The sequence below is a fragment of the Mustela nigripes genome, chromosome 10 (assembly GCF_022355385.1).
Source record: "Mustela nigripes isolate SB6536 chromosome 10, MUSNIG.SB6536, whole genome shotgun sequence".
In the NCBI taxonomy this organism is placed as follows: domain Eukaryota; kingdom Metazoa; phylum Chordata; class Mammalia; order Carnivora; family Mustelidae; genus Mustela; species Mustela nigripes.
In genome coordinates, this window is record NC_081566.1 from 27,689,783 (window position 1) to 27,711,960 (window position 22,178).

At 36.5% G+C, this 22,178-nt stretch overlaps 1 protein-coding gene across 4 annotated transcripts in view; it reads right to left on the reverse strand.

Moving 5' to 3' along the window:
• Positions 1-22,178, reverse strand: part of RABGAP1L (RAB GTPase activating protein 1 like) — a 769,947-nt gene that overhangs the window by 548,115 nt on the left and 199,654 nt on the right. For all 4 annotated transcript variants that reach the window (XM_059412860.1, XM_059412861.1, XM_059412863.1 and 1 more), the window contains exon 12: positions 13,867-13,960. In XM_059412860.1, coding sequence (XP_059268843.1) covers positions 13,867-13,960 — 94 coding nt within the window. The remainder of the gene's footprint in view (positions 1-13,866; positions 13,961-22,178) is intronic.

Below are 22,178 nucleotides of genomic sequence, written 5' to 3' on the forward strand. Positions count from 1 at the left end.
AGAAAGAAAGAAAGAAAGAAAGAAAGAAAGAAAGAAAGAAAGAAAGAAAGAAAGAAAGAAAGAAAGACTTCAAGAAAAATGACAGATTAAAGGTCATTCTGAAGATCAAGAGGACATATTTTGATCTGGGGTGGAGACGAGCAGGATTTTTCCTCAGCTGAAAAAAATGGAACATTTTATGTTAATGTGAAAAGGAAGAAAGCTATAAATGTTCACACTTAGTGATTCTAGTCTTTCAGGTTCTCTCTGAGCTTGTATTTTATTTTGTTCTCCCAGCAGTTCACTGATGCTTGGTTAGGCTGAGAGACCACAGATTAAGAACACGTTCCCACTGTGGTAAGCACAGCCATGAAGAACACAATCAAAGTGCCTACTAAATGTGTATCAATTTTCTGATATTCTAATAAAAGAGAATTGAGTAGTTTGAAGATGGTTTTATTCAATAAACCATAATTTTTACCTAAGACATTCACTTATTATTTTTGGTTAGGAAATCTTCCTGCTACAAAATTTGACCTTTATGCCTAAGTTTTCAGAGTCAGTACTCTGTTTTTCTAGTCTTCAAAAACCTCAACAGCTTCCACACAACTTTAAAACCAGAAATAGTTATTCAGGGCGCCTGGGTGGCTCAGTGGGTTAAGCCGCTGCCTTCGGCTCAGGTCATGATCTCAGGGTCCTGGGATCAAGGCCCGCATCGGGCTCTCTGCTCAGCGGGGAGCCTGCTTCCTCCTCTCTCTCTGCCTGCCTCTCTGCCTACTTGTGATCTCTCTCTGTCAAATAAATAAATAAAATCTTTAAAAAAAAAAAAAAAAAAAAGAAATAGTTATTCAGAAATAATTCTGCCCAATTCCTTAAATTTACTCAATAATTTAATGCTCAGGTCATCGGCTCTACTATTTTGAATATATTGGACATGTCACAGAAGTCTTTTTTTTATTGTGTCATGTTAGTCACCATACAGTACATCATTAGTTTTTGATGCAGTGTTCCATGATTCATTGTTTACATACAACACCCATTGCTCCACGTAATCCATGCCCTCCTTAATACCCATCACCAGGCTCACCCATACCCCCACACCCCTCCCTTCTAAAACCCTCCATTTGTTACCCAGAGTCCATAGTCTCTCATGGTTCATCTCCCACTCCGATTTTTCCCCCTTCATTTTTCCCTTCCTTCTTCTAATGTCCTTCATGCTATTCCTTATGTTCCACAAGTAAGTGAAACTATGTAATTGTCTCTCTCTGCTTAACTTATTTCACTCAGCATAATCTCCTCCAGTCCCATCCATGTTGATGCAAAAGTTGAGTATTCATCCTTTCTGATGGCTGAGTAATATTCCATTGTGTATATGGACTGCATCTTCCTTTTCCATTTGTCTGTTGAAGGGCATCTTGGCTCTTTCCATATTTTGGCTATTGTGGACATTGCTGCTATGAACATTGGGGTACATTCACTACTTCTTTTCACTACATCTGTATCTTTGGGGTAAATACCCAGTAGTGCGATTGCTGGGTCATAGGGTAGCTCTGTTTTTAATTTTTTGAGGAACCTCTACACTCCTTCCTAAAGTGGCTGCACCAATTTGCATTCCTAACAACAGTGTTTTAAGGGTTCCCCTTTCTCCACAATTTCTCCAACATTTATTGTTTCTTGCCTTGTCAATTTGGCCATTCTAACTAGTATAAGGTGGTATCTCAGTGTGGTTTTGATTTGAATCTCCCTGATGGCTAATGATGAACACTTTTTCATGTTTGTTAGCCATTTATATGTCTTCTTTGGAGAAGTGTCTACTTATGTCTTCTGCCCATTTTTTGACATGATTATCTGGGGTTTTTTTGGGTATTGAATTTGAGAAGTTCTTTATAGATCTTGGATGATCAGTCCTTTGTCTGTAGTGTCATTTGCAAATATCTTCTTCCATTCTGTGGGTTGCCTATTTGTATTGTTGATTGTTTCCTTTGCTGTGCAGAAGCTTATCTTGATGAAGTCCTAAAAGTTCATTTTTGCTTTTGTTTCCCTTGCCTTTGGAGATGTGTCTGGAGAGAAGTTGCTATGGCTGATGCCAAAGAGGTTACTGTCTATGTTCTCCTCTTGATGGATTCCTGTCTCACATGGAGGTCTTTCATCTATTTAGAGTTTATCTTTATAAAGATTTATAAAGTTTATCTTTATAAAGTTTACCTTTATAAAGATAAACTCTAAATAAGAGAGTGTAAGAGAATGGTCCAGTCTCATTCTTCTATACATAGCTGTCCAATTTTCCCAGCACCATGTATTGAAGAGACTGTCTTTTTTCCACTGGATATTTTTTCCTGCTTTGTCGAAGATCAGTTGACCATAGAATTGAGAGTCCATATCTGGGCACTCTATTCCGTTCCACTGATCTATATGTCTGTTTTTGTGCCAGTACCATGCTGTCTTGGTGATCACAGCTTTGTGATATAGCTTGAAATCAGGCAACGTGATGCCCCCAGCATTGTCTTTCTTTTTCAACATTTCTTTGGCGATTCAGGGTCCTTTCTGGTTCCATACAAATTTTAAGATTGTTCCAGCAATTTGAAAAATGCCATTGGTACTTTGATTGTGATGGCGTTGAAAGTATAGACTGCTCTGGGCAGCACAGACACTTAAAAAATGTTTATTCTTCCAATCCATGAGCATGGAATATTTTTCCATCTTTTTGTGTCTTCTTCAATTTCTTTCACGAGTGTTTTGTAGTTCCTAGAGTATAGATCCTTTACCTCTTTGGTTAGGTTTATTCCAAGGTATCTTATGGTTTTAGGTGCTACCACTTTCCAGTTTGGATTTTCCAAGTTGTCCCATCACAGATGTCTCCTCTCTTCCTCTCTCCCTGTTGCTTGCCCTCTTCTTCAATTCTAGCTCACTTACTTTTTTCTTTCAGTCATTTCTTCAAGAAACCTAAACTCCAAGCTCATATAACAGACCTCTACTACTGAAGTTTTTACACACTCTGCTTTTACCTTTCTTTTCCGTATCTTTATTTCTTTCTGATAATTTCAAATTTGTATTAAATTTTTCCCTTTACATCTTTCTATTAGTATATTTTTAATTAACTGAATTCTGATTTTATCCATAAAAGTTCCACTTTATTTCAATACAGTGATCTAGCTGTTTTATAATAAGTTCAAAATATTTTCAACTATATTTTAGTTAAAAGTTCATTAAGAACACAGGCTGAAGGGACGCCTGGGTGGGTCAGTCAGTTCAGCATCTGCCCTGAGCTCAGGTCATGATCCCAGGGTCCTGGAATGGAGTCCCTCATTTGGCTCCTAGCTCAGTGGGAAGTATGCTTCTCCCTCCACCAGCTGCTCCCCCTGCTTGTGTGCTCACTCGCTCTGACAAATAAATAAAATAAGATCTTTAAAAAATAATACTAAATTAAATAAATAAATAAAAGAAGAAGAAGAACACAGGCTGTCTCCTCACTTTAAAGAAAAATATTCCAAAACAAAACTGAAGTATTTTATACAACAGATGCTTTACCTAATAAATCACAAAAATAACTTAATGTAAGTACCTAACCAGTATTGCTAAGACTCACCAAAAGCTTTTAAATGTAAAGAACAGTAATGTTTTAAAAAGATATTCTAAGAGCAATTAAAAATTTTTATCAATCCTTGTATAATAGATACAACTTTTCTCAATTAGGCACATTTTTCCTTTTTTATGCATATGAATTATCATGACACAACTGTGATAAAGAGCCAAATAAAATAAAAATATTTGAATTGTAGAAGATGCAGGAATTTCTGTAAAGGTCAAAAATCAGTTCTCTTAGTTGATTAAAAGAGTTTCCTCACATAGTGATCTAAAGGGGTATGTGCACCTCAGTGTTCATAGCAGCAATGTCCACAATAGCCAAACTAGGGAAAGAGCCCAGATAGACATCAACAGATGAATGGATAAAGAAGATGTGGCATATACATACAATGGAATATTACTCAGCCATCAAAAAATGAAATCTTACCATTTGCAATAATGCAGATGAAACTAGAGGGTATTATACTAAGCAAGTAAGTCAATCCAAGAAAGACAATTATCATATGATTTCATTCATATGTAGCATTTAAGAAACAAAAGAGAGGATCATAAGGGAAGGGAGGGGAACATAAAACAAGATGAAATCAGAGGAGACAAACCATTAGAGATGCTTAACTATGGGAAACAAACTGAGGGTTGCTGGAGGGGGAGATGGACATTAAGGAGGACATGTGATGGAATGAGCACTGGGCTTATATACAGCTGATGAATCACTGACCTCTACCTCTGAAACTGATAATACACTATATGTTAATTAACTGAATTTAAATAAAATCTAAAAAAAAAATCATTTCCTCAGATTCACTCAATGAATTTTTTGAAGTCCACTACTAAAAATATAATTTAGAAAGATACTTTATTCCTAGAAAAATGTACACTGAATTATAGCTGAGAAGCCCTGTCAGTTCTACCTCCGAAGTCCTTCCCCATTTGGAACCTCCTTTCCCTATAAGGCCCATGGGTTTGGTAAGAACTCATCAACTCATGCAATTACCTCCCAACCAGTTTCTCCATTAACAGTTGCTTCTGAAATAATAAAAAGCACCATAGCAATTTTAGCTTTAAAAGATTTGTTGAGGATTGTCTTTACTATGTTGGTAACTACTAAAGTTGGATGGTGGGTTCATGAGGCTTTACTCTATATTATTTTCTCACTTTTGCATATCACAATTATCCATTTAAATGTTTACATGCCTCTGTAAGATGGCAAACTCCTTGGAGATAGGAATTATCTCCTATTCATCTTTATGTCTAATACAGTTCCTAAGAGAGAGTAGATCATTTTTTTTCAGTTGGACACAATCATCCTATAGGAAAAAATAACAAAATGGTCAAGAAACCTGAAACAACTCAATGTTTCAGTTAACTGATTAAAATGATCTGTTATGAGAATACATTCCTATCTTTTCTTCATTATGAACATCAGAGAAAAGAACTGTATCTTTATCTATGTATCTCCTAGAGCTTAGGAAAATGCTTCATAAAATGTATGTTCCGACCAAGTTATAAATCTTGTTATTTTGTAAAACAGCAAAGCTCTCAATATGCTATTTATTCAGTCACCTAAGTAATTTTGTGTTCCTGCCATCCTCATGGTCTGTCTTTAACTCCTACTAGAAGGCTGGCAAGGGAATCAGTTTCCTAATTTACTCTCTCCCTCTCATTAAAACTTCTACATTCTTCCATAAAAGCTAAACCAGTAACCTACCCACATTACAGAAATGGCACCTGTCCACTTGGCTACAAAAGTTCTGGCTCTGGAGCCAGACTGTCTAGATTCAAATGCTGACGTGGTCATTTACTCACTGCATGATCGTGGGCAAGTTACTTACTGGCTGTTGAGCAAGTTACCTATTCATTACCATTATCTTCTATGCATTTTTATACTAGCTTCTTAATGTAGTTGTACCTCAGTTTCTCATCTCTCTCTTTTTTTTTTTTTTTTTTAAAGATTTTGTTTATTTGACAGAAAGAGTGAGAGAGCACAAGCAGGGGGGAGCAGCAGAGGAAGAGGGAGAAGCAGGCTCCCTGCTGAGCAGGACCCTGGGATCATGACCTGAGCTAAAGGCAGCTGCTTAACTAAGTAAGCCACCCAGACGCCCTTAGTTTCTCATCTCTACCATAAAGATACTAATAGTCCCTACCTCAGTGGATTGCCGTGGCGAGTACAGTAAGGCTTCTAAAGTGCTCAGGGTAGCACCTGGCGCATAACAAGCAAACTTGAGTCAGCTCTTACTTTGTAGCCATGCCCTGCCTTTCCTCCTGTTACAGTGAACGGTCTGTGCTCTTAAAAACAACTCCTCCATTCCTCAACAAATCCATCTCTTCTTGCCTACTCAACAGCTTCTCTTGCAACTGTGTCCTCTCCCTCTGGCATTCTCAAATTTTCTCTCCTAGATTATTTTCAACAACATACAACATGCTACATTAATTTTTAGAATAACCTCTGGGTGCACATGCAGTTCCTAACATGTCCCTATTTCTTGTCATCCTTTTAAGCAAAACTACTCTGAAGAGGTCCCTTTACCTACTGATTATCTTTCTTAGACACAGTCTAATCAAGCTTTCATTCTTACCTCTCCATTGAGAGGTTTTTGTCAGGGTCATCAGTGACAACTGAATTGCTGGGTCAAGTAAAAATTCTCAGGCTTACTCGACCTATCAGCAACTGACCATTACCTTCTTCTTGACAGACTTACTTCCTTTGACTTCTAAATTGTTTCTTCTCCTACCTTTACAGGCTATGCTTTCTTGGACTCCTTTGTATGATCCTCCTCATCCCTCCAACCTCTAAACACTGGAGTGGACAAGAGCCTGGTTCCTGGATGACTCTTCTATTCACTCCCTAAGTAATCCTGTCCATTCTAACAGCTTTAAAAATCATATACACCAATGGCTCCCAAACTCCTATTTCTATCCTTACCTTTCCTTGAACTCAATCTACTATCTAACTGACTAAAGGACACATTTATTTGGATGTTTACAAGGCATCTCAACATCTCCAAAGTCTTGACTTTATCCTCCAAAGGTGTTCTTCCTCCTCTTGTCTTTCATATTTAAATAAACATAAGACCTAGCTGTTCAAGGCAAAACTCTGGCGTTGTTGGTCAGTTATTTCTTTTTCTCAGGCCACACAGGAAAAATAAGCAAATCCTATCACCTCTGTCTCAAAATAAATCCAGAATCTCATCACATGTTACTTTTTGCTATCAGCATGGCAGAAGACATCATCATCTCTCTGCTAGTTTATTTAAAATAGTCTTCTAACTATTCTGCCTGCTTCTGTCTTTGGTTCCTTATAATTTATTTTTCAGTTCAAAGCCAGAATGACACTTTAAAAATGTTTAAGTCAAAACACCTCACCATAACATGACATGATCAAGACACAAAGTGGTCGAGTAAACTGTCCTATGAAAATTGAATCTACTTAAAATCTAACATGAAATATATCAATTTATATTTATTTTTAAATTATACAAGAAAAAATAATCAAGTACCAAATGTAGTTATGTAAAATTTTCATAGACTTGAAGGGACAGAAATCTGTAAGTCAAGAATTTTCACTCATAAATACATTCAATAAATTTTTGTTGAGCACCTACCATATTCTAGGCACTGTGATAGGAACCTGTAAGACAACAGTAACTTTGAGGAGGTCATGTGCATTTGACATAACTTTGAAGGGCCAGAATAGAAAAATTAGTTTGAGACCGTGATTCCTACAATAAATACTACAAATCCAAGTAAAGAGAGAGGAATGTGAATACAAGGGATAATGAAGGCACTGACCTAAGAAAAGCAGACACTTCAAAGAGCTACTCTACATATAAGCCACAAATTTCATTCCTGTCTTTTTCCTTTCTTTTTCCTCCATTTCCTTCCTTCATTCATATTTATTACTTGTTCTGATGTTTTCTGTGTAGTACAAAATATAAAATAAGCATTTGGGTCATTTTTTTCTTCTTTTGTTTTTCTGACAGAGTCGTAGCATTTGTGCCTCAACAATCAAAATGCTCAGGATTAATACTCTTGGTTTTCAGGGTCTGGGTTGTTTCTGTTTTGGTTTTGGGTTTTAGGGTTTTTTGCCATTTAAGGTACAATTTATGCAGTGTAAAATCCACCCCAGTTCTGAGAGTTCTGATAAATTCATAAAGTTGTGTGGTCATCACTGTAACCAATATACAGGATAGTTAAAAAATTCTATGCTCTCGGGCGCCTGGGTGGCTCAGTGGGTTAAGCCTCTGCCTTCGGCTCAGGTCATGATCTCAGGGTCCTGGGATTGAGGCCCGCATCGGGCTCTCTGCTCAGCAGGGAGCCTGCTTCCTCCTCTCTCTCTCCGCCTGCCTCTCTGCCTACTTGTAATCTCTCTCTGTCTCCCTGCTGAGCAGAGAGCCTGATGCGGACCTCGATCTGGAAACAGATCATGAGATCTGAGATCTCATGACCTGAGCCGAAGGCAGAGGCTTAACCCACTGAGCCACCCAGGAGCCCAAAATAAATAAAATCTTTAAAAAAAAAAAATTCTATGCTCTCTTGTAGTTACTACCACCCAACATGATCAGTTCTTGGCAGTTACTAATAAATTTTCTATCATGATAGTTTTGGCTTTCAAGAATCTTATATAAATGAAATCATATAGGATTTAGCCATTCAAATCTGACATGTTTTACTTAACATAAAGCACTTGAGATCCGTCATGTTATTGTGTGTCAGTAGTTCATTCTTTTTTTTTTTAAGAGATTTTATTTATTTATTTATTTGACAGAGAGAGAGAGACACACACACACAGTGAGCGAGGGAACACAAGCAAGGGAAGCGGCAGAGGGAGAAGCAGGCTTCCCATGGAGCAGGAAGCCCAATGCGGGCTCAATCCCAGGACCCTGGGATCATGACCTGAGCTGAAGGCAGATGCTTAACAACTGAGCCACCCAGGAGCCCCAGTAGTTCATTCTTTTAATTGCTCAGGAATACTCCGTGGACTGCATGTACCACTTAGTTGATCCACGCTGGACAGCATTTGGACTGTTTCCAGTTGGAGGCAATTATGAATAAAGATGTTGCAGACTTGTACACAGGTTTTCATTTCACTTGGGTGACAATTTCACCTAGGAGTGACAATGAAATTGCTGGGTACTACAGTAAGTATGTGTTCAACTTTATAAGACAATGCCAAACTTTCCAAAACAGCTACACCATTCAGCACCTCCACCAACAAAACATGAGAGCTACAGTTGCTACGCATCCTTTGTAGCTCTTGGTATCACAGTGCCTTTCGCTATTGTTTTGCTTTTTTATTTTAGTCATTTGAATACGTGTTAATGACGAATGTTGTTTAGCATTTTTTCATGGGCTTATTTGTAATTAAAAATATTTTCTCTGGTGAAGTATCTGGACCTTTTGCTTATTTTTAAGTGGGGTTTTTTGGGTTTTGGTTTTTTTTTTTAGTATTGAGTTTTGAGATTTTTTTTTTTAAATATTCTAGATATAAGTCTTTTTCCAGGTATCAGTTTTACAAATATTCTCTCCCAATGTGTAGCTTTTCATTCTTCCGAATGTCTTCTGAAGAACAAAAGTTCTTAGTTCTGATTAAATCAAATCTGTAATTTTTTTTCTTTCCAACATCATTCCCTTGAGTTCATACCTAAGAAATTTCTGCCTAACTAAAGGCCACAATGATTTCTTATGTTTTCTTCTATAGTTTTTATAACTTTAGCTCTTATATTCAGGTTTATGAACTAGTATGAGTTAATTTTCAATATGGGACAAGGTATGCCCCAAAACTTATTTTTATTGTTTTTATTTTTTTGCATGTACATACCTAATTGTTAAGCATGATTTACTAAAAAGATTATCCTTTCTCCATTGAATTTCAACTAAACCTTTGTTTACAATCAATAGGCCATATATGTATATATTTTTATATACAGCTATATCAAGATATAATGCACATACCATACAATTCACCCATTTAAAGTACTTAATTAAATGGTTTTGATATATTCACACAGTTGTATAGCCATTACATTCAACTTTAGAACATTTTCACTACCCCAAAAAGAAACCCTGAACCTCTTAACATTCACCCTCCATTTCCTTAAATCCTCTCTCTAGCTCTGGACAACCACTCACCTAATTTCTATCTCTACAGATTTGGCTATTCTTGGTACTTCATATAAATGAAATCATACATTGCTCTTTCAGATTTGCTTTTTTCATGCAGCATGATGTTTTGAAGGGTCATGCATGTTTTAGATGTACCAGTACTTTATTTTTATTGCTGAATAATATCCCATTGTATGTATATACCATGTTTATTTATCCATTCATCACTTGATGGAATTCGGATCTGTTCCTCCTTTTGGTTATTATGAATAATGATACCATGAGCATTTGTACACAAGTGTTTGTGTAAACATAGTGATTTCATTTCTATTGGGTATATTAGTAGGAGTGGGATTGTTAGGCCATATCTTACCTCTATATTTAACCTTTTGAGGAAATGCGAGAATGTTCTCCAAAATGGCTGCTGTACCAGTGTTATCAGCAGTGTAAGAGGGTGTCAATTTCTCCACATCCTTGCCAACACTTGTTCTTATTTGTCTTTTTTATTACAGGTAACCCCATAGATGTAAGGTGGTATCTCATTGTGGTTTCTGTTTGCATTCCCCTAATGGCTAATGATGTAAGCATCTTTTATGTGCTGGCTGGGCATCAGTATGTCTTCTCTGGAGAAATGTCTATTTACATTGTGTAACTCTATTTCTGAACCATCTATTCTGCACCTTTGATCTATGTGTCTGTCCCTTCATCAATAATGTCTTGATCACTGCAGCTTGATGGTAAGCCCTGAAATCAGGCAGTATGAGTCTCCCAAATTTGTTCTTCATTTTTAAGTGTTTTGGCGATTCCAGTTACTTCACTTTTCTACACACATTTCAGAATCAGCTATTCAGTTGGTACCAAAACAAATTCCACTAGGATTTTGATTGAAGTTACATTGATCCCAAAGACGAGTATGGCCAGAAGGGAAATCTTAACGATACTGAGACTCTCATTCTATTAACATGGTATATTTTTCCACTTACTGAGGTCTTCTTTGATTTCTTTCATTCCTGTTTTCTACTTCCGCAATGTATAGATCTAGTAACAGTTTGTTCAATTTCTACCTAATGTTTCAAGGGTTTTTTCTAGTGCTTTTATGTGATTTTAAATTTCTATTTGCAATTTTTCATAGCTAGAATATAGAAGTAAGATCGATTTTTGCATATTTACCTTGTATCCTACAACCTTGTAAAACTTTGTTTCCAAATTAGGTTCTGCCAATAAGTTAACAATGGTATGTGATTGAAAGACAGAAGAAAAGAAGGATTTGCATTGCCAGTAGCAGCCATACTACAACTCCTGAGAAATAATGATACCTGGGAGATGCTCTAGGAAATACCAGCACCAATCATATAGGGTCCCCCCACCAGCTCAGAGGGCTGGGTAACTCTTTAGAAGCCAGGAACTAACAAAATGTCCCCTCCCCTCACAGCTTCTTCTAAACCCTAGCTACTCTGAGCATCCTCAGCACCTCAGCAACCAGCTGGGCAGTCTTCTTCAGAGGTCCCTGCACCAGCTCCTTAGGAAACCTCCACTGAGCTCCTAGATTCTGTTCACAATACTTCTTCCATTTTATTTCTCCACCTCTAGAGGATACTGCTGCTTCCTACTATTTGGAATTTTCAATATCCTCTTTCTGTAGTTCAGCATTCTAACACGCTAGAAACCAATTACTTGCATTAATACCCCTCTAGCTGAAAAGGCTGGCAGGGCTTTTTTTCCCAACTGGACTCTAACAATCTTCTTGCTCTGACCAGCACCCCTTCCCCACTCCCAAGATATAACTGTCCTAGAAAATTCTATTAACTAATGACAAAGATTCTCTTTTTCACAGAGCTCTGCTCAGGCTCACCTGAACTCTTTCCTCAAACAGGCCCTGACTTGGAAGTTTCCATGTTCATTGCTGCCTTGTCCATTTTTAGCAAGAATCCTACTAAGTCAGTTTAGCCAGGACCCCCACCCTCAGTATCTGATCACCCTTGATTTCTAATTGAGTTCCTCATCTTCTGACATCCTCAGGTGATGTCTGATCACCCTTATCCACCTTATGCAAGAATCTTGCAAGGTAAATTTAGTCAGAAACTCCTTCACCTCTGATGTTTCCTCTCAGTCACTTTCCACCTGCTGACATCCACCCTCTCCTTGGCTATAAATTTGCACTGTTCCTTGCTGTATCTGGAGTTCAGCCCAATCCCTCTCCCCTACTGCAAGACCTCATTTCAGTGATTCCTACACCTACCATGATAGCTCCCCCTCCCTGAATAAAGTCATCCTTATCACCTTTAACAAGTGTCATGGATAACCTTAACACTAATTCACGGTCATAGAAAATGAAAATTCATCTTAAATGGGGCAAAAAACACTACATGAAATCAGTAAAAATATACGAGATAAATTTAGGAAAGTGATCAATGCTTACATGAGTCAATTAGCTTCTGGATATAGTATAGGGAAAAATCATGAAAGGTTTTTGAAATGGGGTTAAAGAGTCTACTGAACACCTTTTCTATGTTGCCCTTTTTGGGAATTATCTGATATGACAGAGGTATATGCCTTTGTCTTTAGGCAAATTTACAACTCTCAACAGATGTGCAGAAAACTGGTAACAATGCATAACTTTTTTGTCCATAGCCATGAAAACAATACCTATTCATGACAATGCAAGTGAATTATTAGGAAGAGAATATAAATCTCTAAATTGAATTCTCACTTGATTGGTTCTAATATCTTTTTTTTTTTTTTTTTAGATTTATTTATTTGACAGAGAGAGATCACAAGTAGGCAGAGAGGCAGGCAGAGAGAGAGAGAGGAGGAAGCAGGCTCCCTGCCGAGCAGAGAGCCCGATGCGGGACTCGATCCCAGGACCCTGAGATCATGACCTGAGCCGAAGGCAGCGGCTCAACCCACTGAGCCACCCAGGCGCCCCGATTGGTTCTAATATCTTAATGGCTCCCATTAATCAATGAGTTAAACTTTCTAAGATGTGTTCATCTTACATTTGTATGTGTGAGATAAATAACATTAAATTTTCTTTGTTTAATTAGGGGAGGCAGCAAGCCCTCCCTTACTCTTAGGGCAACTCCTTAAAATATAAAGATTTGGCACTTCGATCAGAAAGTTGACAAACTATTCTCCAGATTTTACAGTGAGAAGGCATGAGCTTTCCAATCCTCAGAACCATAAATAATCTGCCTAATTAAATGAAGAACCTCTCAGGAGGTGTATATCATAAGAAGCATTTGTTTGTCTCTTAAAAAGATAAAGTTTTAATTCTTTGTTCTTCTACTTTACCATATAAAATGTCTGAAATTCTTCCCAGACTTAGCAGCTTCTCCTGGACCACCACCATGCATGTAATTTGATATGCATACTCAATAATAAATGGTAGTTTCTATATAATGGTATGGCATAATCATTTGTTGGCAAGATTTTTAAATTTTACTAACAAATTATAGTTATGGGGGCACCTGGGTGGCTCAGTGGGTTAAAGCCTCTGCCTTCGGCTCGGGTCATGATCCCAGAGTCCTGGGATCGAGCCCCGCATCGGGCTCTCTGCTTGGCAGGGAGCCTGCTTCCTCCTCTCTCTCTGCCTACTTATGATCTCTGTCTATCAAATAAATAAATAAAATCTTTAAAAAAAAAACAAAAACAAAACAAATTATAGTTATGATTACCTCTTTAAAAAACTTACCTGTAATAGATATAAACAGAATATTCATAATAAGTATAAACAAAGTATCCTTTTTTGTAGTTCTAGATAAAATACTCAAAAATCTAAAGCAACAGTTTTAGTCAGAAAGAATAAAACAGACTGGTTACCGTTTATAATTAGTGGAGAAATGAGTAATTCTAAGCAGTACAGCCCCTTTTCGTGGTAATAGACTTAGTAGAGAAAGGAAATATAACCCCTTAACAATAGATATTTACATGTTTTAGCAATAAAGCACATAGCTGACAACTCTGGGCAATGTTATTTCTAAATTAAATAATAAAGCAAATGTATCTTCCAAAAGTAAGTTAAATAAAACCATACTGAATGGAAGACCCAGACAAACATAGAGTATTCATGAATTATGTTTTAACTTTTATGTTTTTAAAGTACATTAAAATACTAATATAAACAAACATATTTTAATTAATAAGACAAATTAACATCAACTATGTAAATATAAAATTTTCAATACAAAAAATAAATTTTACCATCTTCCTAGCAGTTCTCCCCAAGAATACAGGATCTTCTCAGGACAATCCTTAGACACATCACCTGTTCCACTTGAGAGTTCATTATCACTCTCTGCAGAAGAAACACAAAAATAAAAATGAAGAACACTGTATTATATATTTGTTATTTATGTTTTATAAAGAAAGAAACATGACAATGTGTCTAATAAAACAAACTTCTGCTTATGCCCATTGCAAAAAAAAACAGTAGAAATTTCATTAATACAGTTTATCTTTAGTGCCTAGATAAATATATTCTGAAAGCATAAACATTTTATGAAAATTCCTATTCACAGTTTATATAGTATGAAATTGAAAATACCTATATATAAATAACTCTATCCCCAAAGGGTAAAATTTTAAAGCTAATGGTAACACAATTAGAAATTCCTATGTGATATTCTAATCATGAAATTAATACTCTCAAATATTAATATTTTATTAGTGATGCCAACAATGAAATCAAGAGTCAGATATACATTTATATCAATATATAACACTGAGAAATATATATATATTATGATACAAACACCAAACAACTAGAAATATAAGAAAATTTTAAGGTTTTAAAGATATACTCATAAGTACAAATATTTTTGACTATAGGAATTCATAAGTACAAATATTTTTAACTAAAGGAAAGATTAAACTATTTGGCTTTTTCAAATGGCAACTTTATAAATATCCCATAATATAAAGTAACAGTTGCAGAAAGAATACAACTGGTTGAGTTACAGCACTCCATTAGTGATGAAAATGAGTAACTGTGAGCTGTGTAAATCTTCTGTAAGTGGTAACAGAGCTGGTGGAGAAAGGAAATACAATGGGCACAACTTACCTACATTATAACAAGGACTTTGACAGAGGACTATATAAGAAAAGTCTGAAGAAGTATTACCTGAATGATAAGGTAGATAAAAATTTGTTTGGCTCATAGCAAGCACAAATGTACTATCAACATTGTTACAGTACAATAGGGACTGGCATTACGTGAATCCCACCGGGATTGGTGTGAAGAACAGTTATTACTTAGCATACTAGAAAGCCAATGGTCCAAGTATAAACTAATTCATACAGGTGGACAGCATGAACACCAAAAAACAATACAGAAAAGGAAGGTTTATTTGGCCAGGTTAAAAGATTTGGTCATATTCACACAAAGAGATCTTATCACATAGTAAAGTATAACCAAAACATAAGCACATGCATAGACAAATGCTTTAACACGTTTAGGACACTTTGTTCAAAAAGTAAACATTATTCTGGATACTGGAATAAAGGTCAAGAAGGTATACACTAAACTCACGGCTCTACAAATACCTCACATAAGCAATTCTGTGAACTTTGTTCATCATGGATATAAGAGAAGTAAGAGATTTTTAAAAAAGCTAAACCAAGGGGCGCCTGGGTGGCTCCGTTGGTTGAGTGACTGCCTTGGGCTCAGGTCATGATCCCGGACTTCCAGGATCAAGTCCCCGCATCGGGCTCCCAACTTCTTGGGGAGTCTGCTTCTCCCTCTGACCTTCTCCTCTCTCGTACTCTCTCTCACTCATTCCCTCTCAAATAAATAAATAAAATCTTTAAAAAAAAAAAAAAAGCTAAACCAAATGAAGTATTTCTAAGTATTAGAGGAATAAAGTAAACAGAAACAACTAAAGCCTTAAATATTAAAATATCCTAAAAAAACTATCGATATAAATAACCATCCTTTATAATCCTTATAATTTTTCATCTAGACTGAGGTACTTTTTGAGAGTGAAAAAGGAGACTATTAAAAGTTACACTGGAAAAAAGGTTAAACACACTATTCTGAGGCAAACAGGGACTGTGGATCACTCTTCTTATAAACTGGTACCAAGTATGAGTGCTTATAATAAAAACTGGATTTCAGTCAAGCAGGGTCCAATAGAGTCCCACCTTATCCTCTATTTTGCTCTATTGTAAATAATAACACACCAAGGCTCCAAAGTATTTGCTAAAGTTGTATATGCCAAATTGAAGACCAAAATCTAAGAACACAATGAAAAGGGAAAAGAAAAAAAAGGAAACAAATCATTAATCTTGATTATAATAAAATTCAGAAAGTACTACTAACACAGAGAATCTGTTTCTTCTTATTTTTTTGGGGGAAAGGAATAAAACAAAACCAAGATGCCATAAGAAAGATTAAGAAATCTACCTGTAAATTAAAAGCTGATATGAAGCAAGATATAGTGTATACTAAAAAACAAAAACAAACAAAAATCCCAACTTCTGACAAATGGTCCTAATATTCAATAAACTAAAAAATCCAATAAAAAAAATTGGGCCAAGGACCTAAACATAGTACAGTTGTATAAAAAAATAACTGGCCAATAAAGATGTTAAAGAAAGCCTTATCTCAATTATTTTGTTATTCAAATTAAAACAATAAAACAGAAAAAAACAGAGAGCATAAAGAATAATTATATCTAGTGTTGATAAAAAAAAAAAAATAAGGGGAAATGGCCAAGAAAGTTGATGTTTATAGAAGAGTAATCTAAGAGGCCAAATTAACACATCATCTGATACAGCAACTCCACTTCTAAAAATTTATTCTCCAGGAACACATATGCCATATCAGTATCTGTAAAAGAATTTCATTGTATCACTGCTTGTAATAATAACTGAAAACTATCAGGACTTCTTCAACAGAAGCTGCATTAACTAGGGGCACCTGGGTGGCTCAGTTGGTTAAGCATCTGCCTTGGGCTCATGTCATGATCCAGAATCCTGGCATAGAGCCCTGTGTTGGGCTCCCTGCTCCGCAGTAAGTCTGCTTCTCCCTCTGCCCCTACCCTTGCTTGTGCTCTCTCTCTAATTCTCTATCTCAAATAAATAAATAAAATCTTTATTTAAAAAAAGAAGTTGCATTAACTAAATTATGGTATGTCCATTCCAAAGAATACCACCCAACAGTTTAAGAATTGACTAGATCTTTACACAATACTTGAAAACCACCTAAAATACATTAATTTGAGATGAAAAACAAAAAAAGGAGTAAAGTAATTTTTAAGTACAGTTTTATTTTGGTAAGTGTATTACTGATATGACTACAAATATCTTTATAAACAGCTGTTTAAGATTATACACCAAACTATTAAGAAACTATTATGTTTCAGCACCTAACAGTATCTTCTCACATAGCAGACATTCAATAAATATTAAGGGAACACATGTTTCACTTTTAAGCTTCTTTTCTATAAAAATTCTTATCTCTTAAAATAAGTACACATAACTATATTAACCATGGGGAAAGGACTTTTATCTTTTAAATAATACCTGTTGCTACAGAAAACAAAAGCCTATTTCATTATTATAAACCCCTACTAATATGCCATAAAACCATCATTAACAACAAGTTACTGACAATCTGCCAAGTTATTTTCCACCACAAAAAGGAATTAGAAGTGTAAACACCCAGATTAGTAGGAGAACCACAACAAGAGGGGGTAAAATGGGCACACACACTGAAGTAAAAACTAGATCCCTGATGAACAATTAAGGCAGAAACCACAGCAAGTCAGGAGCCAAATATTTGGACAAAAAAATAGGACTTAGCCAAAGAAGACAGGAATCATAGGCTTTTATTGAATGTCTTTTTTTAATCTCTATAACAAATACTGTTCTTTTTTTTTTTTTTTAAAGATTTTATGTATTGATTTGACAGAGAGAGATCACAAGTAGGCAGAGAGGCAGGCAGAGAGAGGCGGGGAAGCAGGCTCCCCGCTGAGCAGCGAGTCCGATGCAGAGATGCAGAACTCCATCCCAGTATCCTGAGATCATAATCCGAGCCGAAGGCAGCGGCTTAACCCACTGAGCCACCCAGGCGCCCCCAAATACTGTTCTTAAATTTTACAGACACTAACTCACTGTATCCCTTAAGCAACCTAATAAGGTAGTCAACTACTCAATTTCCCATTTTCAATGTAAGAAAATTGAGGCACAGAGAGGCTAAGTAATTTGCTCAAGGTTACCCTGCTTGGGCAGGTGAAGGAGACAGAAAATTCCAGAATTCTAAGTCAGAGTCAAATGTTACCACTCCTTATAGTTTGTTTCTTTTCTTACCATGTTTTCATAGGAGACCATGCTTGGCATTTAGCAGATACGAGTCTGTGCCAAGTGTCAACATCGAGTAAATGGCTAGAAGCCAGAGCCAAGCATAGAAAAGGCAGGCCCATTTAAAGCAACATGCCCAAAAAAACACCAAAACCACTGAGTTGGGAGCAAGAGATTTAATGGTCAGGTTTCAGGGGTACAATCCCCTTGACAATCAGGAAGAATAAAAATAAATTGATATCCTAGTGACCTCAAAAGTGAGCCAGATCTATCTTCCTTGCTGCAGAAACCAGTCACCCTGAGTTTCAAATACCTACTGGCCATTCTGTTAGACAAGAAGAAAGGAAGCTAAAGAAACAAATTAAAGTTACTGTATTAGAGAGGTCTGTTAAGATCTCCTACTATTAATGTATTCATATCAATATGATTCTTTATCTTGATTAATAGTTTTCTTATGTAATTGGCTGCTCCCATATTAGGGGTATAGATATTTACAACAGTTAGATCAGAATTATGTAGTGTCCTTCTGTATCTCCGACTACACTCTTTAGTTTAAAATCTAATTTATCTGATATGAGAATCGCTACCCCAGCCTTCCTTTGAAGCCCACTGGCATGAAAGATGCTTCTCCATCCCTTCACTTTCAGTCTGGGTGTATCCTTAGGTTCGAAATGGGTCTCTTGTAGACAACATATGGATGGGTCCTGTCGTTTTATCCAATCTGCAATCATGTGTCATTTTATGGGCGTATTTAGGCCTTTCACATTGAGAGTGATTATTGATAGATACGTTTTTATTGACATCGTGTTACCTTTGAAGTCTTTCTTTCTGAAAATTTTCCCAATCTCACGAATGGAACCAACGTTCATGTACTAGAGACAGAACGGTTTCCCCCCAAGATTACAGAATCTCGAAAGTCCTCGAGACACCTCATAGTAAGAATGAGGAATCTTAATTGTAGACAGACACTCCTAAAGGCAGCTAGGACAAAGAAGCTCCTTACGTAGAGAGGAAAGCCCATCAGAATAACGTCAGACCTCTCCACAGAGACCTGGCAAGCCAGAAAGGCTGGCAAGATATATTCAGGGCACTAAATGAGATGAACATGCAGCCAAGAATACTTTATCCAGCAAGACTGACATTCAAAATGGATGGAGAGATAAAGAGTTTCCAAGACCGGCAAGGCTTAAAAGACTATGCAACCACCAAGCTGATACTGCAGGAAATATTAAGGGGGGTTCTATAAAAGAGGAAAAATCCTAAGAATATCATTGAACTGAAATAAAGTTACTCTATTAGATACAAAGGAGTTTCTAGGTACAATGGAAGAAATAAACTTAAGGGAAAAAAAAGAATGAAAAAGATACTAGAAGACACCTGGGTGGCTCAGTCAGTTAAGCATCTTCCTCTTGCTCTGGTCGCGATCCCAGAGTCCCGGGATCAAGTTCTGAATCAGGATTCCCACTCAGGGGGAGCCTGCTTCTGCCAATCCTTCTTCCCCATGCGTGCTTGCTCGCTCGCTCTCTCTCTCTCTCTCTCTCTGGCTCCCATGCTCTCTCTCTCAAATAAATAAATATACAGGAAGAATGAGAGACAGAAAGAAAGGAGGGAGGGAGGGACAGACGGACAGACGGACGGACGGACGGACAGAAAGGAAAGGAAAGAAAAAGACACTGGAAACTGAAGTGCAATAAGAAACAGTGAGAAGGTTAGCAAGTAGAATGTGGCAGAGAGGCAACAACAGAACAATGTGGTATGTAAAAGGGTAACTGAAGGTTTTATAAAAAGCAACTGTTAAAAAACAAAAACAAACAAACAAAAAAAACAACCAATTGTATTCCATTCTACCTAGGGGGAAAAAAAAGAAGATCAATGATATAAGGCTAGGATTCCTATCCTCCTAAGTAAATCTTATTTTTTACACCAAAATTCAAGTTAGGATTACCCTTTTCTGGATGCACTACTCCTCTGGGCATATTTCTCCTAGTGATTATCACACCATATTACAATGATCTATTTTCTTCTATGTCCTCTCCTATCAGACTTTATGTTTCCTGACAATGGGGAGAAACTTTTATTTCTATACTCCCAGTGCCTATATTAGTACTTGGCCATAGGATGTTAAAAGTTTCCTGAATTGATAACTGAAGGGGAGAAGATGGAAGAAAGAAAAAGTCGTTATACCTACAAAAAAATATATGCCTCGAAAATTAGTAAATTTTAGTACGTGGGCATCTATATGCAAACATGGGTAAAGGGAACCAGGTCCATTCAGTCATTCATAATGGATTCCAGAGTGAAAACACCTGGTTCTGAAATCCAGTTCCACCGTTTATTAGCTGTGATCCTGGTTAAATCACTTTGTGATTCAGCTGCCTATTTGTAAAATGTGAATAACAACAACACTGTAGTTGTACCAATTAAGCAAGTTATTGTATGCAAAACACATATATATTACAGTGCCTGGCAAAAGGCAGGCATGTTAACTATTAAAAGCTGTTTTCATTCAAGAAATTTGAATTCCTGTGATGTACAGTACAGGGGAAAAGCCGGAGTGCAAGTATTCAGCAGGAAGCAGCAACTATAAATGTAGATTATCTCAATCGAAGCTCATGAAATGTGCGAAGGTGAGAGTAATAAAGCTAAAAAGAACTGCACGGTCCAGTCAAGTGTCACGCTTCCTTTATCAAGCCCCAGCTCCCAGAAAGTTGGCCAGCTCTTCCTTTCTGACTCCTATATAGACTCCTACAATAATATCTGTAAGATTTCCAGGAACACATGCCTGTTTTCATTATTCATTCAGGCATTTAATATCTATAACTTTCATGTTTTACATATGTTCTTCCCTTTCTTGGAAACCAAGCTCTGTGAGGGCTGGGAGTAGATCTTGTCTTTATATAATAGCACTTAGCACACAGTAACATTCAATTATGGAATAAATGGAAGTATTTCTTTGTTACTGTTTTATTTTTAGAATACGTTCACACACTTAAAGTAATTGGGAAAGAAAACATCAGAAAGAGAAAGATGAGGAATCAGGCCAACTCCCGAAAAAGACATGAAACTGCCCAGGTTTGGAGGGAGTGACTGACCAGAAGGACCTCTCATATTTTGACTAAATATGGGGCTTTGGATAAGTTTGATGATGTTAAGAGAGGGAGCTGGGGGAATCCACAACTAACAGCTTCAACTCCTTTACTTTAGAAAAGGTCTCTGAGAGACTCTGCTTAACTCAAGGAGTATGGCTGGAGACTCTTCCAAAATGCCTAACTTCATTTTTCTCCATGCACAGTCTCCTTGCCAATTTCTATTTCCCTGCAATTCAATTTCAATTCAATTTCTCCTTCAAACTCACACTATAGGACTACAACTTTCTTTAAAAATCGGTGAAATGAAAATAACCATATTAAACATGTATTGTAAAAATTAAATGAGAATGCATGTGCGGTACTAAACATGGTGCTGGACACGCAGTAGTACTCAAGTGTTAGGTATCATTTCTTATTATTTCTATTGCTACTGAATCCTCCGTTTCCAGCCCAGCACTTCAAAGTAACTAAAAAAGCATTCTAGGTTTATTGTTTATTATTCACTGATTTCTAACATGCAGAGATCAGAAACCAACTGTGCAACACCAAAATAAGATTTAATAAATGTAGATTTTTAAGATCAAATAAAATAAATATGTATGACATTTCAGTCAAATTAATTTAAGGGCTCTCTCTCTTAACTTTGGCTACTCCCTGCTTTGAAACAAATACTGTGTTTCTATTAGCAATGTTTTTCATCCTAGTCATAAAAGGAATATTTCAGAACTAGTATCAACAGACACCATAAAAGGAAAAAATATATATATATTTCTATATACATATACATGCACACAACACAATGCTTCTTTTTTTTTTCAAATAAATTTAAAAATAAATGACAAAATCAGGGGCAAATTAGCACAAAATCCTTTTTTTAAAGATTTCATTTAGGGTGCCTGGGTGGCTCAACGGGTTAAGCCTCCGCCTTCGGCTCAGGTCTTGATTTCAGGGTCCTGGGATCAAGTCCTACATTGGGCTCTCTGCTTAGCAGGGAGCCTGCTTCCTCCTTTCTCTCTTTCTCTCTGCCTGCCTTTCTGCCTACTTGTGATCTCTCTCTGTCGAATGAATAAATAAATAAAGTCTTTAAAAAAAAATAAAGATTTCATTTATTTATTTGACACAGAG